Source organism: Rosa rugosa, chromosome 2, assembly GCF_958449725.1.
Source record: "Rosa rugosa chromosome 2, drRosRugo1.1, whole genome shotgun sequence".
Taxonomy (NCBI): Eukaryota; Viridiplantae; Streptophyta; class Magnoliopsida; order Rosales; family Rosaceae; genus Rosa; species Rosa rugosa.
In genome coordinates, this window is record NC_084821.1 from 21,258,850 (window position 1) to 21,285,502 (window position 26,653).

The 26,653-nt window shown below is 37.9% G+C and overlaps 1 protein-coding gene across 4 annotated transcripts; it reads left to right on the top strand.

The window, feature by feature from the left end:
• The first annotated feature begins 18,284 nt into the window (after positions 1-18,284).
• Positions 18,285-24,861, top strand: LOC133732206 (SNF1-related protein kinase regulatory subunit beta-3). 4 transcript variants are annotated; one of them, XM_062159699.1, is made up of 5 exons: positions 18,289-18,767; positions 20,022-20,136; positions 20,780-20,911; positions 24,114-24,201; positions 24,274-24,861. In XM_062159699.1, exons 4-5 carry the CDS (start codon positions 24,175-24,177, stop codon positions 24,598-24,600), a joined length of 354 nt encoding a protein of 117 aa, XP_062015683.1. In that variant the 5' UTR covers positions 18,289-18,767; positions 20,022-20,136; positions 20,780-20,911; positions 24,114-24,174; the 3' UTR covers positions 24,601-24,861. The 4 variants fall into 4 exon arrangements, with proteins under 4 accessions (XP_062015685.1, XP_062015683.1, XP_062015682.1 ...); XM_062159698.1 differs by lacking the exon at positions 20,022-20,136 and having other exon boundaries at positions 18,289-18,539; positions 18,695-18,767; XM_062159700.1 differs by lacking the exon at positions 20,022-20,136 and having other exon boundaries at positions 18,294-18,370; positions 18,695-18,767.
• The last annotated feature ends 1,792 nt before the right edge of the window (positions 24,862-26,653 follow it).

Genomic DNA, 26,653 nt, shown 5'->3' on the forward strand with positions numbered 1-26,653 from the left:
ATAACTTGTGTTGTATCTTCAAATGTCGCCCAATTTACATTCTTTAGCCAATTTGTAACAATTGAGAAAATTAAATTTTTTTCCTTTGTTGTCGTCCCGAAAATAACCTTCGGTTTGGCGTTGCTATAAAATGTATAATTCAAATTATGAGCACAAATTAAATATATTCTACATAACAATATGATACATAATAAAAAAAATCACATTGTATTTTAAAATAATTTTTTCTTTGAAAAAATACTCACTTGATCTTGAAGATTGCCTCCACTTTGGTTCCTCCTCTCGGCACATTTGATGCAAGAGTGCCATTTGTTCATTTGAGGAAAAATAAAACTTTGCCACCGAGATTTGCAACTCTCCCACGTCCTTTGTACCAAAATAATATCTGGGATCTCCATGAATTTTTGTTGGACTTAGCTCCGAAGACCATCTTCCTATTGACTTGTACCATTGACGGAATTTTGGGATACTTTCATGAAAGCAACGGTGAGTGCTTCATCTTCCAACGGTGACCAATTCACACTTCTTTTCGAAGAACTAGCAATTTTCGATAAAAAAATAAAAAAATAAGAGCTTAGAATAGGGAAAAAAATGAAAGATTGAAAATAGAGAGATATATATATGAGGAAGTAGAAGGAAGATGTGAAAGATAAGGTCAAGGTGATATGTATTTATAGTGTAAAAAATTAAATAAATAAAAAACCAACCGCTAGATGACGTCAGCAACTAGCCGTTGCTGGCGTTATGCATTGGTCATAGCTGACCCCAAACGTGGGCCTCCCTACTTTCTAAAGGTTATTCCAAAGGTTATTTTTACCCCTTTGGGTTACACTTTGGCCCTCATATTTGGCCCTTTAGCCCTTAGGCCATCTCCAACCCAAAGGGCTAAAAATGGCCATGGGGCTAAATTTTAGCCCTAAATTCTGTACTATTCATTGATCTGACATCAACCGTCTCCAACCCGTCAAGGCTAAATTATAGCCTTAAAATATATTTTAACATTTTGGATTGGTTATATATATATATATATATATGTGTGTGTGTGTGTGTGTGTGTGCTTATTTTTTAAAGTCAATTGACTTATAGTAATTGAAATAAATTATATGATAAAAAATATTTTTTCGGTTGTATTTTTTTTTAAAGATAATTAAAAATAACTTTAGCTAATTTTGAAATGAAATAAAACTGGAATCATATTTTTCATATTTTTAGATAATTAAAAATATCTTTAGCTAATTAAAAATAGTATTTTGGATCTCCATGAATTTTTGTTGGACTTGGACCCAAAGACCATCTTCTGATTGACTTGTACCATTGACGGAATTTTGGGATACTTTCACGAAAGCAACGGTGAGTGCTTCATCTTCCAACGGTGAGTGCTTCATCTTCCAACGGTGACCAATTCACACTTCTTTTCGACGAACTAGCCATTTTCGATAAAAATAAAATAAATGAGAGATTAAGAATAGGGAGAAAATAAAAGATTTAGAATAGAGAGATATATATGAGGAAGTAGAAGGAAGATGTGAAAAAGAATGTTGAAGTCATATGTATTTATAGTGTAAAAGTTATAAAAAAAAAAAAAAACCAACAGCTAGCTGACGTCAGCAACTAGCCGTTGCTGACGTCATGCATATGTCACGCAGCACTACACGGGTGGGCCTCCCATTTCTGATCCATTTGGCCCTAAGGGCTAAAGGGCTATCTTCAAGGCTATATTTGCCTCTTTGTTTGGCCTTTTGGCCCTAAATTTTAGCATTTTAGCCCTCACTTGTTTGGGTTGGAGACCAAAAAGGCTAAAATAAAGCCATTTACCCCTTTAGCCCAAGGGGTTGGAGAAGGCCTTAGACTCATGGGTTGGACATGATTTGGGTTAAATTATAGCCTTTTAACCGTTTACACCCATGGGTTGGAGAATGCCTTAGTACCCTTTTGGTCTTTCACCTTCTTCTCTTTTAAACTCTATTACCGTTTCACTATTATTTTGAACAATATTTTTAATTTCTAATTTTTATGACGGAGCATGGTGGGCCCATATCTTGAAGCTATTTGTTTAAATATCATTTACAGTTAAAATTCATCCTCTATATTCAAAGGTAAATAGTTAATTTTTAAATCCAAAATTTCAACCCTTTCCTGACTAGATTTATTTGCTATTTTCAGCAGAACTAGTAAAGAATTAGCAGAAGAAAGAGAAAAATCGATAAAGTTAAAATATTTTAGATCAAGCCTCAGAAGAGAAACTCCATATTATTGGGATATTATCTTCATAGTATAAAAAAGAATTTATAGAGTTGAGAAGAATATTAAAGAAATCAAAGAAACCCTTGAAGGGGAACAAAAACCTCTTTATTATTTGAGCATTAGTTAGATTCACAAATCACTGGTATTAGAGCTTGCAGAAAAAGCTCAAAAAGAATCCCCAATGGGGACAATGCCTGAATTAATTATAGAGAAGTTGAACTCTCTATTAAAATCTTCTAATGAGAAACATCAGAATCTGATAAAAGAATTATCAAAATGTCAAGATCATCTAGAAAGATTACCAGATATAATCTTCAAATTAGAAAAAGCTTAGCTAACATGCAAAAGCAGCAACAAACTGAACTGTTCAGTTCTTAAATACTCCACCAATTTCTCCTTTTGTTAATTGCGGCAGATAAGCACCATCAATATGTGATCTGCTACTGCTGGAGGGAAAAGTGTATGGATTGTTGCTGGGATCCAAGTGCGTGCAGAAACATCTATCAAGTCCACAACTCGTCAAAAACTGTGTATGTCGGTCTTTGAATCATAAACCGTTGACAATTAGAAATCCATTTATCTGCTCATATATTCACTTGTGTCCCATCACCAATTCTCCACCTTACACCGGCCTCCAAAACAAGTCTGCCATCCATAATACTTCTCCATGAGAAGGATGGAGAGTCACCAACTTCCACTTCCCAAAACGAGCAATTAGAAAAATACTTTGCTTTGTGTAATCTTGAAATGAGTGAATAAAGATTTGAAACGATTCTCTACCCTTGTTTGGCTAACATAGCCAAGTTATATGCATAGAAGTTCTTAAAACCCATTCCACTTTCATTTTTTGTAAGACACATCTTTTCCCATCTCTCCTCCAATGTATTTTCTTTTCTCATATGTATCTACCCAAAAAGAAGAAGCACATAACTGATCAATATCATCACACATTCGTTTAGTTAAAAGATAACAATTCATAGCATACAAAGGCATCATTTGAGAAACTGCTTTAATAAGAATTTCTTTACCTGCAGAACTTAGGATTTTTGACTTCCAGCTGATCAATTTCTTGGTTAGCTTCTCCTTTATGTATTCAAATATAGTTGTTTTGGACTTGTCAACTTGCAATCGTAAACCAAGATACCTATCATGCTCATTAACACATTTCACTTCCAAAATGGAGGTCATTCTTGCTTGATTTTCAGCTTTCACATTTCTGCTGAACACTACATGTACTGCTCTTTTGAAAGTTTATATTTTGACCAGATGCTCTCTCATAGATGTTGAAAATTTATCTATATTTGTAGCATGCCACATTTGTAGCTGCTACAAAAACAAAGCAATAAAAAATAAGTGGTGAAGGGTAGGTGCTTGAGGACACAATTTGAGACCTATAGAGTTTCAACTGCCTTTGAAATTAATGAAGAAAGACCTTCTGCATATAGTATGAACAAATAAGGTAAAAGTGGGTCACCTTGTCTAATCCCCTTTGTAGGAATTATTTTTTCAGTTTCTCCCTATTCACAAGAATAACATATATGATCCTACATAGTTCATAATCATACTGATCCAGTTTGGATTAAAACCCATTTTTGTTAACATTGAATACCTGAAATACCATTCAAGGTAGTCATAAGCCTTACTAATGTCAAGTTTCATAGAGAAAAAATTTTCTTCCTAATGTAGTAGTTGATGCATAAAATGTGCTGCTTCAGTAACAAAAAGTGTATTGTCTGAAATCAAACGCTTGGTACATACTACTCTGCAAGGGAGATATTATATCAGGTAACCATTTTTTCAATTTGTTTGCCTCCACCTTTTAACTGATACTGTATATGACAGTAAACAAGGCTATATGCCGAAAATGAGTAGTATCTTTAGGGTCTTTTATATTTGGAATGAGACATAGATGAGTCAAATTGGACTCTTCCCAAATCTCACTAGATTCTGAAAAATTTCTTATTGGAATACAAACATCCATACTCACTACCTGCCATTATTTTTAATTGGAATAAGAATGGAGCCATGCCATCAGGTCCGGGGCTTTTGGAATGATGCATTTGAAACAACGCTACTTTAATTTCTTCATCTGTATATGGCTTAATTAAATCATCATTCATATCCTTGGTAACGCTTGTTTGTACTGTATTCAAAACTTCTATAATAGCTTCAACATCAGTACTTTCTGCAGTGTAAATCTTTTTGTAACAATCCACAAGAAGCTATTGTATCATTTGTGGTTTTGTACTTTTGTATACTATAAAGCTGCTTCATCATTTAAACCCCTGATATTATTTTTGCTCTTTCTGTTGCTAGCCGTACAGTGGAAAAAGGCTGAATTTTTGTCTCAGTCTTTGAGTCACACTGCTTCTCTAGTAATTCTTTTGTTGTGCAAGTAACTAGTTGTGCTTGACATAGAGTAATCTATGTTCTTCATACTGCTCAGGTAAGGCTGTCTCATTATACCATTTAATTTTTCCTGTAGAACTTGTATTTCTACTTTTTGCTTATTGAACTCAGTAGTATGACATTCTAAGAGGTGTTGCCATGTTCTGCTAATCTTCTGCCCTAACTGTTGCAAAGCATTTCCAGTTAAAGGTGTTGGTGCCAATTTCGGCATCAACGAGTCAACGGAAGTTCCGTTGAAATCCAAGTGTAAAGTGGTGGGGTTGTTTTCTTCAAGTGGGCCTATCTTTTCCTTCGATTAGTTTGACTACGTGAGTAGCCCTGGTCGTCCACTTGTGACTGAAGGTATGCCCTGGTGGTCCTGTGCCTAGCCTTGGTCGTTCACCTCTTGTGACTGAAGGTATGGCCTCGGGCTTCCTTCACTTGATGCTGGGCCTCCAAGCTACCTTGTTTGGTGAAACTGATAGTCTCGTCACAGACTTCCTTCACCTGATGTTGGGCTTCCTCCACCTGATGTTGGGCTTCCAAGCTCCTTTCTTGGGTGGAACTGATGGCCTCACGTCGGGCTTCCTCCACCTGATGTTGGGCTTCCAACACCTCGAGTTGGCGGAGCTCTATGGAAAGGACTATGCATTTTGGCATAGCTTTAGGAGAGAAGAGAAAGTTGAAGTCCCCCCCTCAGCCTTGTGAAGGCTGGGTATTTATAGGAGAAGAGAGTTGACGTGGCAAGGGAAAGGCATGGCTCAATCCCATAAAATCGAGGTGTCAGCCTCCCACTCTCTGCCTACTGACACTCCGGGATGGGCTGACAGAGTTGGTACGTGACAGATGTCACCATCATGTGGTCCGATATGGTTGGTGAAGGGTCAGGGACATGTGTCGCCTATCCAAGCTTCCCTTTTTCCTGGAATCACTCTTAGGCCATGCCTTATGTCGGAACTTGACACGTGGCATGGTTGGTGAGATTTTGCTTTGATTGGTGCCCCATGTCTCATCATGACGATTACATGTGCGTGAGCTTGGAGGTCGAGGCTTTAGCCTTGGAGCTCGTGGTCATGATCCTTAGAGGTCGAGGCTTCTAAGCTTGGGGGTCGAACTCTTGGTCTTGGGGGTTGAGACTCTTGGTTCCTTTGGACTGTGCTATTCTAGTAGTGAGGTCGTGATATGCTTTTACCTTGCCATCCAAGATGGTGAGTCAATCACATGGTGACCGTCCAAGACTTAAGAGGTGGAGATCCAAGGTTGAAGACTTGGAGTACCAAAGTGAGGCATCTCACTAGTCATGATTATTTCCATCTTAGGGTTATCTTTTCTTTCTCGATGAAAGGTTTAAGTGCATTGAAAGGTCAGAGTCCTACGTGGACTCTTTGACATTTCAACGCGTACCACGTGGAATGGGTTGAAAAGTCAAAAGTATTTGTCGAACCAAATTATGACATCAACAAAAGGCATCGGCCATTCCCTTTGTATAATGGCTGAACACTGCTCATTATCATTTCCTCAAACTGAAAGCGCCCTGATGTTCTCTTATGCTGAAGCCTTTCTACTTGCATTTCAACCATGAGGGGACTATGATCAGACTCTGTCGGATTTAAGGTTATAACCCTACTGTAAGGGTATAAACTTCTCCAGTGCACTGTTCGAAAATCATATCTAGTCACTCCTTTGTATACTTATTCAACTAGGTGAATCTACTCCCTACAAGCCCCAAATCAATCAACCCACAATCTGCCATGGTTTTTCTGAACTTCTCCATTGGAGCAGTTAATCGTGGTAAACCCCCACACTTGTCAGCATCGCAAATAATTTCATTGATATCTATCACCTGCCATTAGACAGGGAAGACAGTAGACTTCAGATGCTAGAGTTTTGATCAAGTCCCATGTCCTATCTCGGGCATCACACTCAACAACGCCGAAAATTCGAGTAAACCACCATATTCCAAGCAAGCCTGGATGGTCAATGTCCGCATCAATGTGGTGAGGAGAATATGTGCTCAAACTGGCATGAGTTTCTGCATTCCAAATTAGGGCTACACCTTGAGATTCTTTCTGGTGAGGGAAGCAAATGTTTCCTTGAAACCCTAGATAGGTTGTAAGTGAGTCAACAGCCTTTTGCGTCACTAGAGTTTCTGACATAAAAATCAAAGAAGATCGCTTTGCTTGAACTAGATTGATAAACACTCTCTATGTTTCAGACGAGTATATTGCCTTGCAACATGGTTGTAAAGATAGGCGTTGTTACTACTGCTTTACGGCGTTGCAACATTAACCACGACGCTTAGGGTTCGTCGTGCCTAGCAATGACTCTTACTTATTAATTTGGATTAGTTAGATTTGGTTGAATAAATGAAACCTATTTGTCAAACTCAAGTTGCCGTTATAATACAATTTGGTTCTTCTGTCAAACAAAACATATAAACCGATCATACTTTGGGTATGGAATTTCTTTTTCAAACCTAGAAGTTATTATGATTGACTGTGCTTCTAATGAAGAATGTATACGAGATCATATCTTGATATGCCACGGATATTTCTGGAAAAATCCAAAACCAAACAAATTGAGCCAAACTTCAAAGGAAGTAAACTAAATCAAATGAGTTTAGTTTGGTTTCGGTATATCCAAAATTGAACCAAACTTAATAGATTTGAACAAAACATCTATAACCAAAAAATGTCATTGTGACCTAAAACTATAACATGCTATGCCTTGATTGACTTAGTTTAGTTAATTACTAACCCACAAAGGCAGTTAATATTTTCCCAAACCCCCAATGAAAAAGATAAACATAATTAGGTAGTTTTATTTGCCGAAATCTACCATAATGACACTCTTATATCTCCCATTACACACTCTTTTCCTTATAATCCGATAGTATACTCTTCTGTCTTTGACCCTGTCTTACCTATAAGCTAGTGAGACTTTTAAAGACTGACATAGATCAAACAAGAGCTACATCAATAGTACCATATTTTTTCTTTTCCTTGCTTAACGCTCTATATTGAAGAGGCTGAATGGAAGGAGTTTGTGCTCACTTTGACATGTGACAAGGTTTAAGTTATGAAATAAGCCCATATCTACAGCGGTTGCAAGTCTCTCAAATCCCATGCCATAGTTGGTTTCTTTTACAAACTAAATCTAATTTGACAAAAAGAACATGAAAACTGAAAGTAATGAACTGATTCGGTAATTCACTTTTGCACTTAATTTGAAAAGGGGTAAAACTAATAGAAAAGGGAATCAAGTTTGGTTTGCTTCTCGATAACATCTGAAAATTGAGTAGCGTTAAGAACGAACTCACAAAAGTACCGGTCATGAAAGTGAGTTTTGAACTAGTGCTGAATCATCTGACTCGCATCTCTGTGCCTATGACTGAGGAGTATCCCCCCTGATAGGTAGCACTTTCAAGAAAATCAACGATAAAGCTACCCTCCGGTCAACGGGACACCTCATATGTGTAAATGCTCTCTCTAGTCTAGTAATCCATTCCTCGGTTGCTAATGACTCAGTGGCAACAGAGAAGGTGTAGGCTCCATATGTTTGGCTCGCTGCAAGCTGAAGTATGAACTAGAACCAGGAAGTACTGCAGCAAAACGCTCAAAAAGACGTTGAACAACCAGTGAATCCCTAGCTGAACCATCATTCGCATCTTCCTCAACAGATGGATAATCCTTTGTGACATGAGGTCGACGTCCACGAGGCATAGTCACTGAGAGAAGACCAAAGTTAAACAACTGTAGAAACTGATACTCAGACAAATACCTTATACTTGATGACTACACCAGCACAGTCAACACCGAGAAGTATATGATGGTGATCTGCCGGGGTTGTGCCAGCATTCGAGAGGCATTGAGTATCATCAAACATATATGATAACAAGAATGAAACAAGGTCTACATAATCTGGCAACCTATAGCTCTGATACAAATTGATAGAACCTACCCTAAATTTTACCTTAAAATCAAAAAAGGCCATGTAGGGGACACCTTAGGAGAAACTCTACAGAAATTTCAGCAGAATTGCTGCTAAAAATAGACTACCTAAAACTCTACAAATATAAATCCTACAATTAAAGAGGAAGTGACAAAAACGGCTATGCCTTTACCCCCATACGCCTGCCTTCAAATAATTTGCAACCTGGGTAATGTAAAGCAGAAGGGCCTAGTGAAAAGCATTTGAAAAACGTTTAAATGAGTGGACAAAAACAAATGCGTTAAAAGAAAAAAGAAGTGGAGTCTTAATTCTTTCCCAAAATGTTCTATTATTAAAACCGATGCATGCAATTCACTTTAGCAGAAAATATTTTAATAAATAATTGGAAAAATGTCCAAGTACCCAAATTTGAGCTACACTAACCCCATTTACCCAAACAGCTTATTAGATTACCTATTTAGCCAACACATTACATATTTTTTTCCCTTAGGGTAAAGCTATGGTATGTTAACATTTCTCATACATCAACTATTTTTACCCCTGTAAGGACTCATGTTATCACTTTGAGGACTAATATTACTATTTTCAGGACTCATATGGTAAACTAAGAAAATTTACCACTTTAAGGACTCATGTTACCACTTTGAGGACTAATATTACTATTTTGAGGACTCATGTGGTAACTAAGAAAATTTACCACTTTAAGGACTCATGTTACTACTTTGAGGACTAATATTACTATTTTGAGGACTCATTTTACCACTTTTAATGCAATTGTATGCATGTCATACGTTAACACATTGTAGAATTTTCCTTTCCCTTATACCCAATTAAGTTATTTTTTTATGGATTAAATACTTGTTACTCCCTGTACTTTGCTGCTAAAAACAGTTCAGTCCCTCACCTTTTAAATTAAACAGCTTAGTCCTTATTCTCTCTAATTCTCACACAATAGGTCCAAAATGACTATTATGCCCCTCACTTCCTTTTTTTTATTATTTTTTTTTTCTCACTTTTTAGTTTTTTTATTTTTCTGTATATATTTTTTTTTCTGCTTCTCTCTCTCAGCTCTCTCTCTCTTTCGGGATTGGGACTTCTCGGCCATGGCCTCCATGACAGGACCACAAATGCTTCGGTGAATCTGCAGCTCCCCGCTCTAGTTCCCCAACCCCAATTCCAGCTCCGACCAGCCAGCTTCAATCCCATTTCCAACCAACCTGCCTCCACTGATCTCTACTCCTAACCCACCACTCAAACCCCCAATCTCTCACCCTCCTCTGCCTCTTCTGCTCCACTGAATCCCAACCAGAAATCCTAACACCCAAATCGGATCCGCATCTAACGCCCCACTCGATCCCCAAAATGGATCCGCCACCCCGACGACACCACCACCCCAAACGCTAAGACCCAGGAAGCTATGTCGGCTTCAGAGCCCAGAAAAGCTGAAGAACATTATCAGTAGACTAATCCGAGTCCAAATTCCGATACCCTATTACGGAAGTAGTTGCTCGACGCTCCGTGAAATTCAAATTCTGGTGCTCTATTACCGACTCCATCTCTGGTCTCCTCTCTCTCTCTCTCTCTCAATTTTTCCTCGTTGTTTTTGTGATTGATGGGAAAGTTTTGGGCTTTTTGTTAGAGTTTTGGGTTTTTGCAGAGGAGACTTCGTGTTTGCTCTCGATGGTCAAGACATTCGATTCTGTGCTCTTTGCCTATGAAGGTTTCTGTAGCTTGAAGCAGGTCAGTGACTTCAATTTTGTGTCTTTGTATATTGTGAATTGGTCAATTGGATGGTTAAACAAGTACGTGAGTAGTCAATTAGTTTCAATTTTGGGTCTTTGGGGATTGAGATTTGAGAGCGTGTGAATTGTAGGCAGGTTGATATGAAGCTAAAGGTGTGTAGAGACAATCCGATCAGAAAAGTTTTAGTAAGGGAAGCGAAGGCATTTCATGCTGATACTCTAATTGTTGGGACTTCCAAAACCCACCATAGAATTCGATCATCCGTTTCTGTTGCCAAGTACTGTGCCTGGAAATTGCCCAAAAGTTTCTCTGTTTTCGCTGTTGATAATGGCAAGGTTGTGTTCAAGAAGGAAGAAGCTGATAGCTGTGCACATCACTTGTTTGCATTTGCATCTTCTGGGTTTGGATGATTTTAGTTCAGTGTTTGACTATTTGTTTTACCGACTCAGAAGCGTTAACTTCGCCCCACTCTGGCAGCCGCTTTCTTCACCATCTTTCCTCCATAACTCAATCGAGGCCTCACTGTGAGCATTAGGTTTCTGAAATGAGTAAAGAATCGGAGAGATCTGGTTCGCCGTCGGCGAGATAGTTTCGACCGGAGCTTCTTAGTCTTCTGGTGAGGCGGCACCGTTTCGAGTCTTTGCATCGTTCAGATTGATCAGAATTTCATTTTGTAACCGAAATTTGATTTTTGAAGTTTTGAATTTTCTGAGAGAAGAGTGTGAAAAGCTTTAAGGTTCTTTCGGTTTAGAGAGAGAGAAGCAAAAACAAAAAAAGAGAGAGAGAGATTAAAAAAAGAAAGAAAAAAAAAAAAAAAAGATGAAGTAAGGGTATGATAGTCATTTTGGACCTGTTGTGGACCTATTGTATGAGAATTAGAGAGAATAAGGACTAACCTGTTTAATTTAAAAGGTGAAGGACTGAACTGTTTTTAGCAGCAAAGTACAGGGAGTAACAAGTATTTAATCCTTTTTTTATTATTAATTTTTGTTTATTTTTGGGACAATTTTGCCCTCTCTCCCTTTGTCACTTAGAGAGAAAGAGATTTCATCGGACTCCGGTCGCCGGATTCTGTTTTATTGCCCCCAATAAACTTTTTACCCCCAATGTTACCCAATAAACTTTATTGCCCCCTAATAAACTTTTTATTGCCCCCTAATAAAAATTTATTAGGGGTTAATAAAAGTCTCCGGCGACCTCTTTGCGAACTTCCGGTAACCTACGGACCGGTGACCGGAGTTCAGCGTCCTATTTTATTGCCCCCAATAATACCCAATAAAAATTTGATTGCCCCCCAATAAACTTTATAAAAATTTATTAGAGGGTAATAAAAGTCTCTGGCGACCTCTTTGGAAACCTCCGGCTACTGGTGATAGGATTCCGGCGGCCAGTCACCCGTGACCGGATTCCAGCGACCGGTGACGGGAGTCCAGCGACATGTGACTGAATTCCGGCGACGGGTGACATGATTCAGGCGACCGGCGACCAGTGACCGGATTCCTGCAAGGTCTTCGATGACTTTTTAATTATTTAAAGGGCAAACTTGTCATTTTACATTTAAATTGGGTAAGTGGGCACACAAATCTTTTAGTGGAGTAAGTAGACATTTATTGGGCCCAAATTGGGTAAATGGTCAAGAGCCCTAAATAATTTACGAAAAAAATTTATCTGAAATTAGTAATCAATAAGATAAGTCAAACGACTAGTACTTCACCCATCGCTCTCACCAGGCGGCTATTGTGTTAACATCACCCTAACACTCACTTGGCCGTCATGGGATCAACTAGTAGGTTAACATCACCAATAACACTCATTAGTGCCTCTGAGACTTACCAATAGCACTTGTCGGCAACCAATAGGTTTAAAGTAAAGACTCACACAAAAATATGTAAACGTCTAATCATCAACAAATAAAACTAGGCCACCAGTATATCCTCTTTCTCCTTGTGTCTCAAGGACAATCATGGCTACCAATTTATCCCATCTCTTCTAGTGCCTCAAACACAATCATGATTACCAGCTCATCCCCTCTCTCCTGGTACAAATACTAGAGACCACTAGTCCACCCCCTCTCTCCTAGTGTCTCCAATAATAGTCATGGCTACTAGTACATCCCCTTTCTTCTGGTGCCAATTCTTTGAGATCACTAGTCTATCCCCTCTCTCCTAGGGCTTCTAGTAATATAAAAATCATAACTAAACAATTACTAGAAATGGGTCCTTGACCCAAAGCACCAAAATGAGGGAAAATTATCCCACTTACCCCAGCAAGAGATTTTTATTCCCATTAACACAATTTAAAGAGAAATGACAAATATGCCTTTCGCTTAATTAATAAACTACAACACTGCCATGCGATTCTCTATCCTTTCTCTCTCCAGTCACGATGCACAACTCTCTCTCTCCCCCTCCATCCCTCTCCCTCCCCCCCCCCAGATTTCGAACCCGACGTCTCCTACCCCGGCTCGCTCCATGATTGACGGAGGCTCCAGTGAGCTCGCGACGGCGCTGCAAGTCGTCGTTCGTCTGGGCTGAGCGAGGCGGAGCTCCGAAGCACTGGCGACCTGATCTTAGAAGACGAAGGCTCGTTGACAGGAGGTTTGATGGAGGATATGGATCTTCTCTGACACAGTTTAGCCAGAAACTGGTTCTTGAGCTGGAGAAAATCCTCCTTGTCCATCAGGAGGTGGAGGTCCTCGATTTCCGCGAGAAGCTTCCAGATGCTCAACATTCTGTGGTGGCTTTTTCGACTCAACGTGGCGGTTCAAGCGCCTAAGAATCTAGTGGGTGCCCAGAGCATTTTTTTTTTGGGTAAACTGTGGGTAAAAGAAGGAAAGAAAAAAAAGAAAAAAATGGAGAGTCGTGGCTGGGCTTGGAGTCGAGTGGTCGGAAGATCTCGACGATGAGCTCCTCAGGGAGACACATTGATTCGATCATGGCCTCCGCCTCATCTCCTCTCTTCTCTTTTCTCTGTTTTTTTTTTTTGGGTAAAATGGGGGCAGAAGGCCTATAAGGAAAGGAAAAAGAAATGTTCTATTCAATAAAGGGTTATTGGGGGGCAATAGACGTCTGTTAAAGGTTTATTAGAGGCAATACACATCTATTGGGGGGTAATAAATGCTTTGAATTGATATAATCTTCTCGTTTTTTTCCTTAATCAAAGTTTTATTTGTCTAATTTTAGGGAGATTAGTTCCCATTCTAGCAACTGAAAGTTTTATTGGGAGGCAATATACGTCTATTGGGGGGCCCCGCAATAGACGTTTTGAATTGATGTAATCTTCTCATTTTTTTTCTTTTAATCAAAATTGATTTGTCTAAATTTTGGGAGATTAGTTCCCATCCGGCGAATGAAAGTTCTATTGGGGGGCAATAAACCTTTTCGGCGATCTATGAGATCTCCGATGACCTCTTTGGGGATCTTCGATAAAGTTTTTAGAGAAGTCCGGTGAGTGAGGCCGATGACCGGAACCCCGCAGCCGATGATCGAAATCATGCGATTGTTGGCCGAATTATGACGGCCGGTGACTGGAATCCGACTATTGTTGGCCAAATTCCGGTGAATTCTACTATAGTTTCTCTCTCTCTCTCTCTCTCTCTCTCTATATATATATATATATATATAACAAAGGGGTGATGGTAAAATAGTCTCAAAAATAAACAAAAAAACAAAAACTTAATGGGGTATTAGGGAAGATCTCATTAAAATGTTTTGGGTAAGGGGGAATTAAAAAAACTTAATGGGATAAGTGGGAAAAAAATCCCTAGAATTGGGGTAAATGGACAAAAACCTTTACCAGAATTCATATTCTCAATCAATCACATACATTAAGTAAACTCAATCTCAAGTATTCATCATAAATATCACTCTTCTCAAGAACACATATGAAAACCGAAACTCAAACTATTTAATCAAAATCACAATTAAAAAAATCCAATATGAAGCATATATCGTAAATCATAAATCATCAGCGAAACTTTAATCAAAAACTCTTATTGGAAATTAGATAATTCTTGCGAAAAATAAATATTTCTTAAATCACGTTTACTCAAAACATGAATTTCCACCTAAACAAATATCAAACTAAAATCACAAATCAAATATTCCAATCGGAAATTTAATATGAGAATAATTATTTTGGAAAAAATAGAATTGCATACGATTAACTTAAAATAAACGTCCACTCACTAGAATATGGCTAAGTCAGTCGTCGGTAGGGATTCTCATTGAGCGATGGCTCTACAAGTTGTCCTCGAAACTTTTGGGAGCCGAAACTTTCACGTTTGATTCCAGTAGTGTTTGGTTGAATTGGAAGGTGAGGTTGGTGGTGTTGAGGCAGCAAGGGAGAGGTCTTCCAAGCCTAGGTGGTGGCGCAACTAGAGATGGCCGGAAAACCGAGAATCGATCGGGTCAAGTAAATGGATTTGCTACCACCAAATTTCTTTGATTTGCTTCTGTCAATGGTAGTTAAAGGAGAACGAGGTCGGGCAGCTTACAGGCTTGAAGAGGCGCTTCGAACGTGACCGGTGCAACAGTATCGGGGAGGCTTGTTGGCGGAGAACCTGTCTAGTCACGGGTTTGGGTCGAAGGAGAAAAACGGGTCAAGAAATTCGATCAGTTGGCATCGGTTTCCAAATTGAAAGGGAATTTTTTTTTTTTTAGGAAGCAATATTTAGGGAAATTTCTTGAAATAGTAACCTATTTTCCTTAGATCATAACTTGCTCGTACGAACTTCAATTTTGATGTTCTTCACGTCAATGGGCTCGATTTAACATAATATAAAACTTTGATGAAGGAACCTTTTTTCATTAAAAAACAAAAAAAAAACTATCAACTGGTATATGAAGAATTTTATATATTTAATATAAAACGATCAGTATACACACATATTGAACCCGTGGACATCAATTCTATTAATACATGTAAGATAGATAACATGAACGCGTGATATTCAATTTGATCGCGATTATTGGTCTAATTAATCAATATACTTGATTAATATCCAAAATTCCACTAGTGAAACAAAACTTTTCTGTTCCACATATGCACACTACCATGCTTTTGTCACGTAAAGTGAGGTACTCTACAGCCCGATACTCTGGTTAGCTATTTTCAATGACAGTAGCAATTGGTCTGATAACTTCTGAAAATTTTAACCATGTCCTCGTTAACGGCGGTGGATTGAGATCAGATAGAGGTGTCATCGATTATTCTCCAAATGTCATCGAGTTGGACTTGATACAGTCGATTGCTTTTCTACTCTTACTGGTGCCCTCCTCGATGGATAGTGTGAAATTATATGTCGGGCGTGGACTAATCTAGCTTGGGTTTCGCTTTGACCTGGTGGTTTAGGTTCGTTGCGGGGTTTCGCTTTGATCATGGTAGGAATATGTGTTGTGGTGTTCTACCCTAACCGGTTATTCCAATTCGTTGTAATCTTTTCGTTTATTAATCTTATTCTCAGTATATCTTATTCTCAATCTTTTCGTTGTAATCTAGCTTGGGTTTCGCTTTGACCTGGTGGTTTAGGTTCGTTGCGGGGCCTAATTATATATATATATATATATATATATATATATATATATATATATATAAATTAGGCCCCGCAACGAACCTAAACCACCAGGTCAAAGCGAAACCCAAGCTAGATTACAACGAAAAGATTGAGAATAATATATATATATAAATTAGGCCCCGCAACGAACCTAAACCACCAGGTCAAAGCGAAACCCAAGCTAGATTACAACGAAAAGATTGAGAATAAGATATACTGAGAATAAGATTAATAAACGAAAAGATTACAACGAATTGGAATAACCGGTTAGGGTAGAACACCACAACACACATATATATATATATATATATATATATAAATTAGGCCCCGCAACGAACCTAAACCACCAGGTCAAAGCGAAACCCAAGCTAGATTACAACGAAAAGATTGAGAATAAGATATACTGAGAATAAGATTAATAAACGAAAAGATTACAACGAATTGGAATAACCGGTTAGGGTAGAACACCACAACACATATTCCTACCATGATCACTAGCTACGGGTCCGTCCCCATCTATGAGCCGAAAGAGCCCAACCTCTAAGTAAGTTTTACGCTCATAACTGCGGGCTACAATAAAAATTAACCAATTCTGAGTATCACGATACGACCTCCCCACTAACATCAAGACGAACCGTTTCACCCTCTTCAACATCGTGTCCCAAAACAGCCAGACCACGTGTAAGGGCAATTCACCATCACGTTGATAACCAGAAAGCACTGACAATTTAACGAATAGTCCCCGGGAAGAACACCATAGAAATGGCACAATAAGAACAAGATTCCCAAACCCTAGCTCAAATGAGTAGGGACTTATTACTACACCTAAAAAACCAACAAAGAAAATCCTAAAAAGAACCAAAAAGAAACTAAAGCAACCAACTTTCCTTCCCATTGAAGCCACCAACAACATCCCAGAAATTCTTGCCGCGGGACAAATGCAAACAACTACAGCATCCATTCCACCAGTTCTGACACGTACCACCATCCCACCACTCACCCAGCAATCCAAGCCTTGCCAACCGCCCAATGACGCTCGACCTTGAGTCATAAACCACCAACCAAGATCGGCCCCGAACCACCTCTACCACCAACCTGCTCTACCTGCAAACCGCCACCCAATCACCACCCAAGACCCATCAGAGGATGCCGCAAACCACCTGCATAGCCACCGTAGAGAAATCCAGCCACGATTGAATGCTACCACAGTCCATCCCATGGTTCTTGTTCCAATTGGATTTGCTGCCGCTGCCATCCAAAAAGAAGAAAAAAGAAGAAGAAGAAAGATTGATCTTTATATCCTTACCTACACGGTCTACACCTACCATAACAAATTAGAGAACAACCCATACTCGTCCGGCAATAGCCACCCTACCACGCCAAAGCCAAAGGCCCGCATAGGCACGAGGATGCCACCGGACGAGCAACCCAGCAAACCCTAAATGCACCAAGTTTTCTCTCTGATATTTGTGGGGCAGTTTTTTTGCGAACCTCTGGTAGTTTATTTATTCTCTGTGTTATTCTATTTCAGTTTGCCAAAAAAAATCTCTTATGCTTCTAGACCATAACCAAAAAAGTTTGACAGTGTAGAAACGGTAAGGGTAAATTTCATTTTACATCTCTGATATTTACACTCTAAATCATTTAAGCCCCTGCACTTTTCATTTCATCACGGATGCCCTTGCACTTACCAATTTCAATCAATCTTGTCTAACCCTTGACTTTATTGTCAACTATTTTGTGATGTATTTTAAAGTAGTCACATACAATATAATTTTGCATGTCACTTTAGTGAATCATCATCATCATACATGAGAGTCTATTAGATCCGCATTTTCAATTTACAAAATACTTGACAAAAGAATTAATGATTGGACATGATTGATTAAATTGGAGAGCAGAGGGGTACATGTGATGAAATTAAGGGCTAGTTTGGGATTGCTGTGACTTTTAAAAAAAACTGCTGCTGCTGTGTTGTAAGAATAATCAGCCGTGAATTAAAACAGTTTCGTGTTTGGTAAATAATATTTTTAAAAGAGTGCTGTCAGTACATAAAATAACTGCAGAGTGTGTTTTGATTCACGTCAGCTTCTAAAAGCAACCTCTATGCTGCTTTTAAAATCTGCTGCGAGTGTCCTATAACTTTCAATTAAAACTGTTATTTATTTATTTACCAAACACAATCAAATCTAAAATTTTGTACAAAAACTGATTTTTTTAAAAAGCGAAGCAAATCCCAAATGAGGCCTAAAAGTGCATGGCCACAATTAATTTAACGTGTAAAGATTAGAGAAATAAAATGAAATGAGCTCAAACAGTAACTTAATATGTGATATATTTTGCCAGCTACGCCACGCATCGGGTTCCTTTTTACCCTCCACACAATGCAGATCTACAAAAGAAAATAGTGTATCAAAAAAACATTATAGTTGGGATTAATTCGAATCTGGTTTCGTAAAGAAGAATTTTACTGTTGTTGCGGAAAAACAAGTAATAGTTTCCCTTGCTTGCTTTGTATTTTGAAAATTGAGTTGTTGCGAACCAGCCTGGTGGGTGTCTCTCTTGGCGGATTCTCCAAGAACCAACTCCCTTTCGGGCTGGATTTTCCCATAACCGTCTCCTTTTCAGCCTTTTTTTTTCATATATTTGCAATGCCCAGGTCAACACTCTTCAATCCCATTATGGGTTTCAATTCGATTCCTTGAGCTTATTCCTACTCTGGGTCTCGCTTCAAATTTCGTGGGTAGTTTTCTTTTGATGAAATATCGTTTGGGTGACTCTTGATTCTTTTTGGGTTTGCTTGGTTTCTCTCAGATAAGCTCTGAAGGGGTGGAGCTGAGAAGCTGGTGATTGGTATTGAGGGTTGAGGAGATACAGTCTCTGTCAGGTAAGTCTGTTGTTTAGAATGTATGCTGGAGCTTGTTGGGTTTTTTAGTGACCATTTGATGGGCTTTGAATTGATGGTTTTCCCCTGTAATTGCAGGGCAGACATGTTTTAGAGATAGTTTTTTTTTTTTTGAGGATGCTTAGGCTAGTTTAGTTTATGTGTGTGTGCATTGTGTGGTTTGCGGTTGCATGTTGTACTCTGAATTCGTATATGAGTTAGAAGGGTTTGCATGTTGTAGTATTTAATTTTACCCTAGATTCTCGAATTCAATTTGGATGCCTTTTGAGCTTATGGAAGATTTATTTCATGGTTATCTGTCAGTTAACGCAATCACTTATGCAAATAAATGTCGGTTATCATTTTGTTTTTTGTTTGGATAGGAAAAAATCATTTGTAAAACTCTGTCCTATTCAAATCATGTTTCAGTCATATTTACGTTACTTGTGATATGGTGGTTTGCAGAATTCAGTTAGTTAGTTAGATTGCATTGTAGTAAATAGGACTGAAACAATGCAACCCTGCAAAACAACCTTATCACAAGCAATGTAAATAATAGGACGTAAATGGTCGTGTTTCAGTACCATTTATGTCACATTACACTTCTAGAATTTATGGAGCTACTGCTTCAGTCCTATTTAGTTACATTGCAGAATTCATTTTGTTAGTTACATTGCCGCACAATCTTGCAATGGGACCACTATGAAAAGGAGACAGTCTGTATAATTGAGGAAAAAGGTTATAGATAGCTGTTTTCCCCAACAATCTTCCCAAACGTCATTCTTTTCTCGTTGCTCCTGTGGAATTGACAAACTGAAGCAGAAGTTAAGGCCTTGAGAGAGCCTTGCAAGGGCTAAGATATTTTTGTCCTATGCTTTCCGCATTCCCACAGGAACCATGTCATGAGACTTTCAATCAATATTGACTCCAGATGCCTTTCCATCACACAACTAATTTATCCTTTTCATAGCCTACATAGGAGATTTTTAATTGACCATACTCTATACATTATGATTTACTGAGTTTTCATTGACCATACTCTTGCCACTAGCTGTAGTATCAAAAGCTGCAATTGCAGCCTTCAAAAATTTTTAGAGGAAGATATATGGTTATTTTTAAATACTCAAGACTTGATTTGTGTTAAGTCTCAAGATTTGGGCCCTGGAGCCTTTTTTGACAGTTTTATGTTGATTTTAGTTAAACAGACTCTTGGACGGGATATGTTGGACCTTATCTTGCATCTGGCTGTGTTGTCAGGTCCTTATATTTGATCTTGCATACATCAAAAAGTTTTGGTTAAATAACCCCCCCCACAGATGGATTGTTCATGGGTCTCACTCTCAATATCATTGATCCCACATTATTTAAGAATGTAAGTAAACTAGTCAGTACTTATAATATCATCAAGTACTAGTTACTGTGATTGAATTCCCAAAAAAAAGAAAAGAAAAACAGAAACATGAATGGAAAGGTACTCCCATGACTAGCATATGGATTGAATTTGATATATTTTTGACAAGGTAGGTTAACAATCTATAGATAATTTCTTTAATGATTCTGGAAAAACATGATAGAATGCGCATAATATCTAGTGGAATTAATACCGCAATGATTCATTTGGTTACATTAGCGACATTGAACCCCGACCTATCCTAATCTTAACCCATTTCTAAGACCTAGGAAAATTGAATTCACCGTTTCAGATGTATCAAAGTTACTCCATGTATTGAAGTTTCAGTGTCTGCTTTGTTACCAGGAAAGACTTAGTTTTTCCTTCCCTGAGATTTTTCTTCATTTCCTTTTACCTTCAAATCCCATTGTGGCCTTCTTAAATGGGACTAAATTGAAGTAGGCGGACTTATTGCTAGTGTGTTTGATTGCTTTTATTGTTTTACCATTTATCTTTAGAATTTGGCATGAAAATGATTGCACTTAGATTTTTGGGTAGTTTAGTTTTTGTAGAATATCCTATGGATAGCTCTTGATTCTATGGATTTTCCTTTAATTTCTTTCAGGTAAGCACTGGGTCTGCGGAAGTTCATATGTATACTTAAAAAGTGTTAGTTGCGTATGTTGGTTTGAAGAATAAGGTGGGCACTAAGAAGTCCTTCATTGGTAATTGAAGGGTTGGAGCCTCAGTCAATCTAGTAAGTCTATTCCTTAAAATGTAAGCTCGAGGATATTGATCTTGGGTGAGCTCTTTTTGATAAAGCAAATTTTTGCATCAGATGTACTTTTGAGTTAACTAATATTATTCATTTCCCCCTGTATTGGTATTGGCCACATCTTTTAAAGGAGGATATTTTCTTGGAGATGTTAACTATCCGATGTTCTTTTTTTTTTTTTTTTTTTTTTTTTTGTGTTATTACTCTGTGTTCTTTTGAATTCAATGTGTCGGTCCAGTTCTAAATTTGTTTAAGGGTTTGCCTTGTGGTTTTAGGAATTTGGAAATTGAGTATTTAGGTTTTCCCAAAACTCTAAATTCATATAGGATGCTTTTTGGTTATGCATATACCATGATGATCATTAGTTACCAAAAATTTTGAGTAGGAAAACCATATCTAATGGGTCATCCTTGCTAGTAATGGATTGAGCGTACTACTGTAATAAAAGGTGAAGGCAAAATGCCATATGCTATCCTCGCTAGTAATGGGTCATCGCATTGTATTGTTCATGCTTTAATATGACTATTCTATCTGGATATTTAATAGTGTACTGCTTGTGATATTATTAAACTGAAGTCTTTCTTAGCACTATTAGTAATCCTTTCAATAAGCCACATAAGAGATTTCTAATTGAACTGAAGCCACCTGAATCCTGAAACAATAACTCTCTGGACTTAATTTGTACATGGATATGTGGTGTCTAACAATGAACATTAGGGCAATGCCTACCGGGCATGAATGAGTTTATGCATGTAAGAAACATGAATGAATGCTTTTTATGTAGGTGATATTAGAAGTTAACGATGGTTTATTTTATCACTTATTGTGTGACCAAAGAGAAAAAAGTTTTTTCAGTTGGCTGTCATGTTTATTTATCGTTTGATATGAAACACTGCATCAGAAAAAGTCAACTGTAACATGTATACCTGGAGATAGGTACAAGAAGGTGACATCTGTGCTCCTCAAATCCTTGAGAAAAATTATGAAACTTAAAGTAAATAGCTTTATTATTCTTTAGTAAAGCCACAGAGGCTATTCGTGACTGGATTATTATTCTAAAAAATTTCCATTGAGGTTGCTTCAGTTGGATCAAAAGCTGCGCAATCTGTAGAAGACCAATGATGATTATGTAATGAGGTTTCAGTTTTGTACCCTCCACTTCAGTAGCAGCACTTTTAGTAATGATTAGTTAAGGTTCTCCACTCCTGATGATTGTCATTGACTTCACCCATTGTAGACTTTTAGATGATGAAAATGGTTATGTTAAACTTTCAATACTTTTGTGTTATGTGTGATCATCATGGTCTTTTACTGGAACCCTGTTTGACAATTATATGCTGGTTTGGGTCTAGATTATTATTCCTTTTAGTTTGGAATTCTTTCCGTCAAGATTTGCTATCCTTTTTTCTTGTTGTTTTTCTTCCCACCCCTTCCCCCAAATTTTTAGCATGCATTGGTTGACTTCTCTTTGTATATGGGATTTTCTTGGATTAGATTTGCTCAACTTTTAAATTCTAATTACTGTTGCAACTTGGGAAGTCCGCAACAAGGTTGTCAACAGCCTGCTGGTCTCAAGAAAAGCTAGTCTTTTCGGGCATAATTTGCCTCTTGCTGAGGTTGGTTTAGCTAAGTAGACAATAGGTGTGATTGAGAAGGTTCATTTGTATGTTTTTCTAATGCTCCTCGTCTTAATTTTATCTTTGATGTGTCTGATAAGTACAAGTCACACAATTCACTTTTTGTAATTTGGCAACTTTTCGCCCATTTTTTGTTAATCAGACCCTATACCTAAAGCCATTATATCTATGAATCTTTAACCTATTTCCCAAAATGTAATTTTCTATGCCTTAACTGTTGATAAATTTTCGGCACAAATCACCATGTGTGTTTATAAAGACTTGTCTGAGCAGCGCTTCCCAGGGAGGAGTAGATTGTGATTTGTGATTGGAAAAAGACGCATCTTAAAGTGATCTGTCAAAAGGTGATGGCCTTCTTCCAGAAGGTCTATTTCAAACACCCTGAGCCAAAACAATTTTGACCCAGAAGCGTATGTTTTCTTAGGTTCTCGTCTGTTTTTTATGTTTTTTGGCCAAAAGAAAAGTGATGTATGCCAAATGGGTAAGTGCTGATTAAGCAAGAAAAATAATTCTTGTTTTAGTGGGTTTGTTTCATTTCAGCTGTTATTTCTTTACTTTGTTATCTCTGGTACCTGCTGGTTTATTCTTTTATTTATTGTCTCAATGCACTAAGAATCAAAGAAGAGCTTCCTGCTTATTATTATGCTTGAATAGTGGTATAAAATTCCTAAAAGTCTTACGCCTCGCCTCATGGATTGTAAACCACCTTGCATTATGCCTATACCTTTAAATGAACTCATCATAAATGTAGCTAATATTTATCACCAATTTTAAATTTTCATAATGCTTAAGTTAAAAAGATACCGAGTGAGGAACTGTGTTATGTGTATAATTGGCTAAGTTGGATCAACAAATGGAAGTAGGACAATGGGTGCATCATCACTCCAAAAGCTTGGAAAGCTCCTAAACATTTTCTGTTCATTTGGTTAATCCTCATCAATTCTAACGTGTAACGCTGTTCATTTGGTTAATCCTCATCAATTCTAACGTGTAACGGAGGCTTCTTGGTGTCATCTCTATGATGTTAGTGGTTTGTTTTCAGCTTTTTGTCCTTTTGCAAGTGGATATCTTAGAACTAGAGAGAATTTGTTTATGATTCTGGTAGACTAGTAGTACTGCAGAGAAATTCTCTTCTGCTATTATGATGTCTGTGGGACACAGTTTGTGCTGATCCCCATATAAAGTAAAGATAGTTGAGAGATTAACACTGTCTTGTAGGAAAATTAAAGCTGAAAGGATTGATCAATCTCAAGGTTGGCATTTGTTTATGCGGAGTTTGAGCTCTAGTGGTTAAAAGCATTTACTCCCATATCTGGGGTTCCTGATTCGAATCCGATCTCCTCCAATAATGCGACTTGCATGTTAAAAAATAGAGGAACTTTGTCTAATTAGGATTTCCTAAACATGTGTATAGTTGAACTTTTTGGGTAGCTTCGTGGATAAATGTAATGTAATTTACATCAATAACTCAGTAAGGAATCTAGTTCTGTATATGCAAAAGAATGTTGATTCAGTAAGCTGATGGAGGATAACCACTGGTCTTTCAGGTTCATCAGTGTTATAATCTTCTCCAGTTGATGATATAGTGCTGCTAGTTCCTATTTCAACATGAACAACTCATATGATGAAGATTATGTAAGCCCTCGAAATCTTCATGGTTTTGTTGTCTACTATTAAATGGGTCTTAACATAAACTTTTCTGTGCAGGATGAAGCAACTGTTGCGGGATTTGAAGTTTTAAGATCACCTGATTCAAGTTACAACAATATGTATCCTGGGAATGAAGATGAGTCACGGGATCCACCAATTGTCCCTCCACACCTGCAACAGACCTTACTTAGTTACCCAGCAAGTAGAGACACTGCTGGAACTCTTCCTTCGCCCCCAAACGTGACCCTCAACCACCTTTACATTGAGAATCGGGAGAGCCCCCGGTCTGTGGTCGCACTTGGGTTCACTCATCGCTTTCGTTCAAAATTTGTTACAGTTGTGCTTTATAAACCAGTTCAAAGAAGGGGGGCTAGCAGCACTTAGAACATGCATATTAGGATACACCTATATTAGAGTTGGTTATGTCTAGTCCTTATATTATGATCCAATTAGTGGTATAAACCCAAATGAAAAACTAGTGGTGAAAGGTATTTATCGCCTTACAGAAACTCATGAATTTAGGCCTGTTCAACTTCTTTGTAGACTTGAAATGGATAATATAGTCTGCAGGGTAGATTTGCTATATTATGAAGAACATTTAAGTATTCTTTCCAACTATTATACGAAATGGGGTTGGCTGAGCCACTACATAGCGATCAAAATTGCTTATTTCAAATCCTCGAAGCTTGCATTTGTGACTTGTGAATATTAAATGCCTGCTTTGTACAGATCATTGTCTTATCCCTATGAATATTTGGTATGGATAATTCGGTTTGAATGTTCAACAATTCTAGCAGCAAAATGCGTTCAATTATTTGTCACAAGTCCCCAATTCATGTGTTTGACTTGGAAGCTTATCTCCCGGTGGAGTTTCATTGATGGTGTACATGTCCCAAGCATATCTGATCTATTTGATATATTTTGTGCTTCAATCATTCAGCTAATCTTTCAATAGCCAGCTCGTACGGTCAGTACTTATCCTCCTTCCCATATGGTGGTGGTAAGAGAATTAAAGTACTATGCATTATTGATGGGTTTGGTATTGGTAGTAGTCGATACAAAGGAGTTGATAAGTTTATAGGCTTATCACGTAGCTCAATACTGATCTTATACGACAGAAGTTGGAAGGCAAAGAGATGTCATTGAGTTATGTTTGTGATATCATAATTTATAGAACTGTGGAATCCTGTAACTACATAGGCTGGAAGTTTTGATACCTTTAAGTACAATCCTTCTCTAAGATGTAAATGGTTGAGTTGCAGTGGTGCATAAAGAATTGGAGATACATTCACCTTCTGATGCATAGCTCACCTGCCCATATATAATCTAATTCTCAAGAAAAAGATCGATATCTGTTAAGGACCTTAGCACAAAAATAATAGCTCATTATTAGGATTTCTCGTCAAAGAGGAAGCCAATTGAGAAGGATGCACATTGACATTGAAGTTTAAAGTCAACTCATTGTGAGAGCTTAGTAGGACATACCACATTCTTAGCTTAAGGCTGACATTTTTGTTGGAGCAATCCAAATACTGAGTCATGTTTAGGTAGTCATTTGATTTGTTATACTCAATTGTCTTTGGATCTAAATCCAAGTCTCCAGAGGCAAATAAACTAACTACAACTGACTCATTGTTTCTTAATAATTTGTGCAAGTTGTGCTCAACTGTTAACCCACTACTAAATCATGAAGCCTTTACCAAAGGATAGGTCTAGAGGCCGCTGCTCTAGGCCTCCAAACCACAATAGACATCTTAAGCGGAGACAAGTGCAATAGAATCGTGTTGCGGCCCTTCAGACTTGTATATCCTCCGCGTCTTGATTCAAGGTTTGCGCTGCAAAGCCTAGTTGCATGTCATAGTCGCAAGGCACAGCTGCCTGCCTAGAGTCGACCACCCTCCCTCTATATTTAGAGAAACATTTGATTCGCACAGCGATCAACTAGATCTAACAGCCAATGAATCAAAATCCTCACTATAATCGACTTAGGAGCACCGTCAAATGCCCTATGCCCTAACATCAAGATGATGTGCACCTCGCAGCGAAGTTGAAGACTTGCCCTGCTCGACAAGAAGGATGCAAGTGAGTGTCCACCCAAGAGTTGGGAAAGACGAGAGAAGAGTAATCATATCCAGGATAAATGTGAAAATTAAACACCAACTTTTTAGTAGTAGCAACTGACAAAATTGTGTGGTAATTAAGCAAATCACAAACTGAAGTATGATTATATGTAGACATATATTGTTCACACCTTATTTATATAAATTAACATAAACAAAAAATAAGAAAAACAATCCACATGAAGTGACTTTTAAGGGTACCCTTTTATGCAACTACTCTCGAATTCTCTTTTCATGCCCTCTCATCACTCTTGCATAAAAAGTATGACCGTACAAGAGTCTATTTGATGAATACAATTAAGAGTTGCAGATTTTAA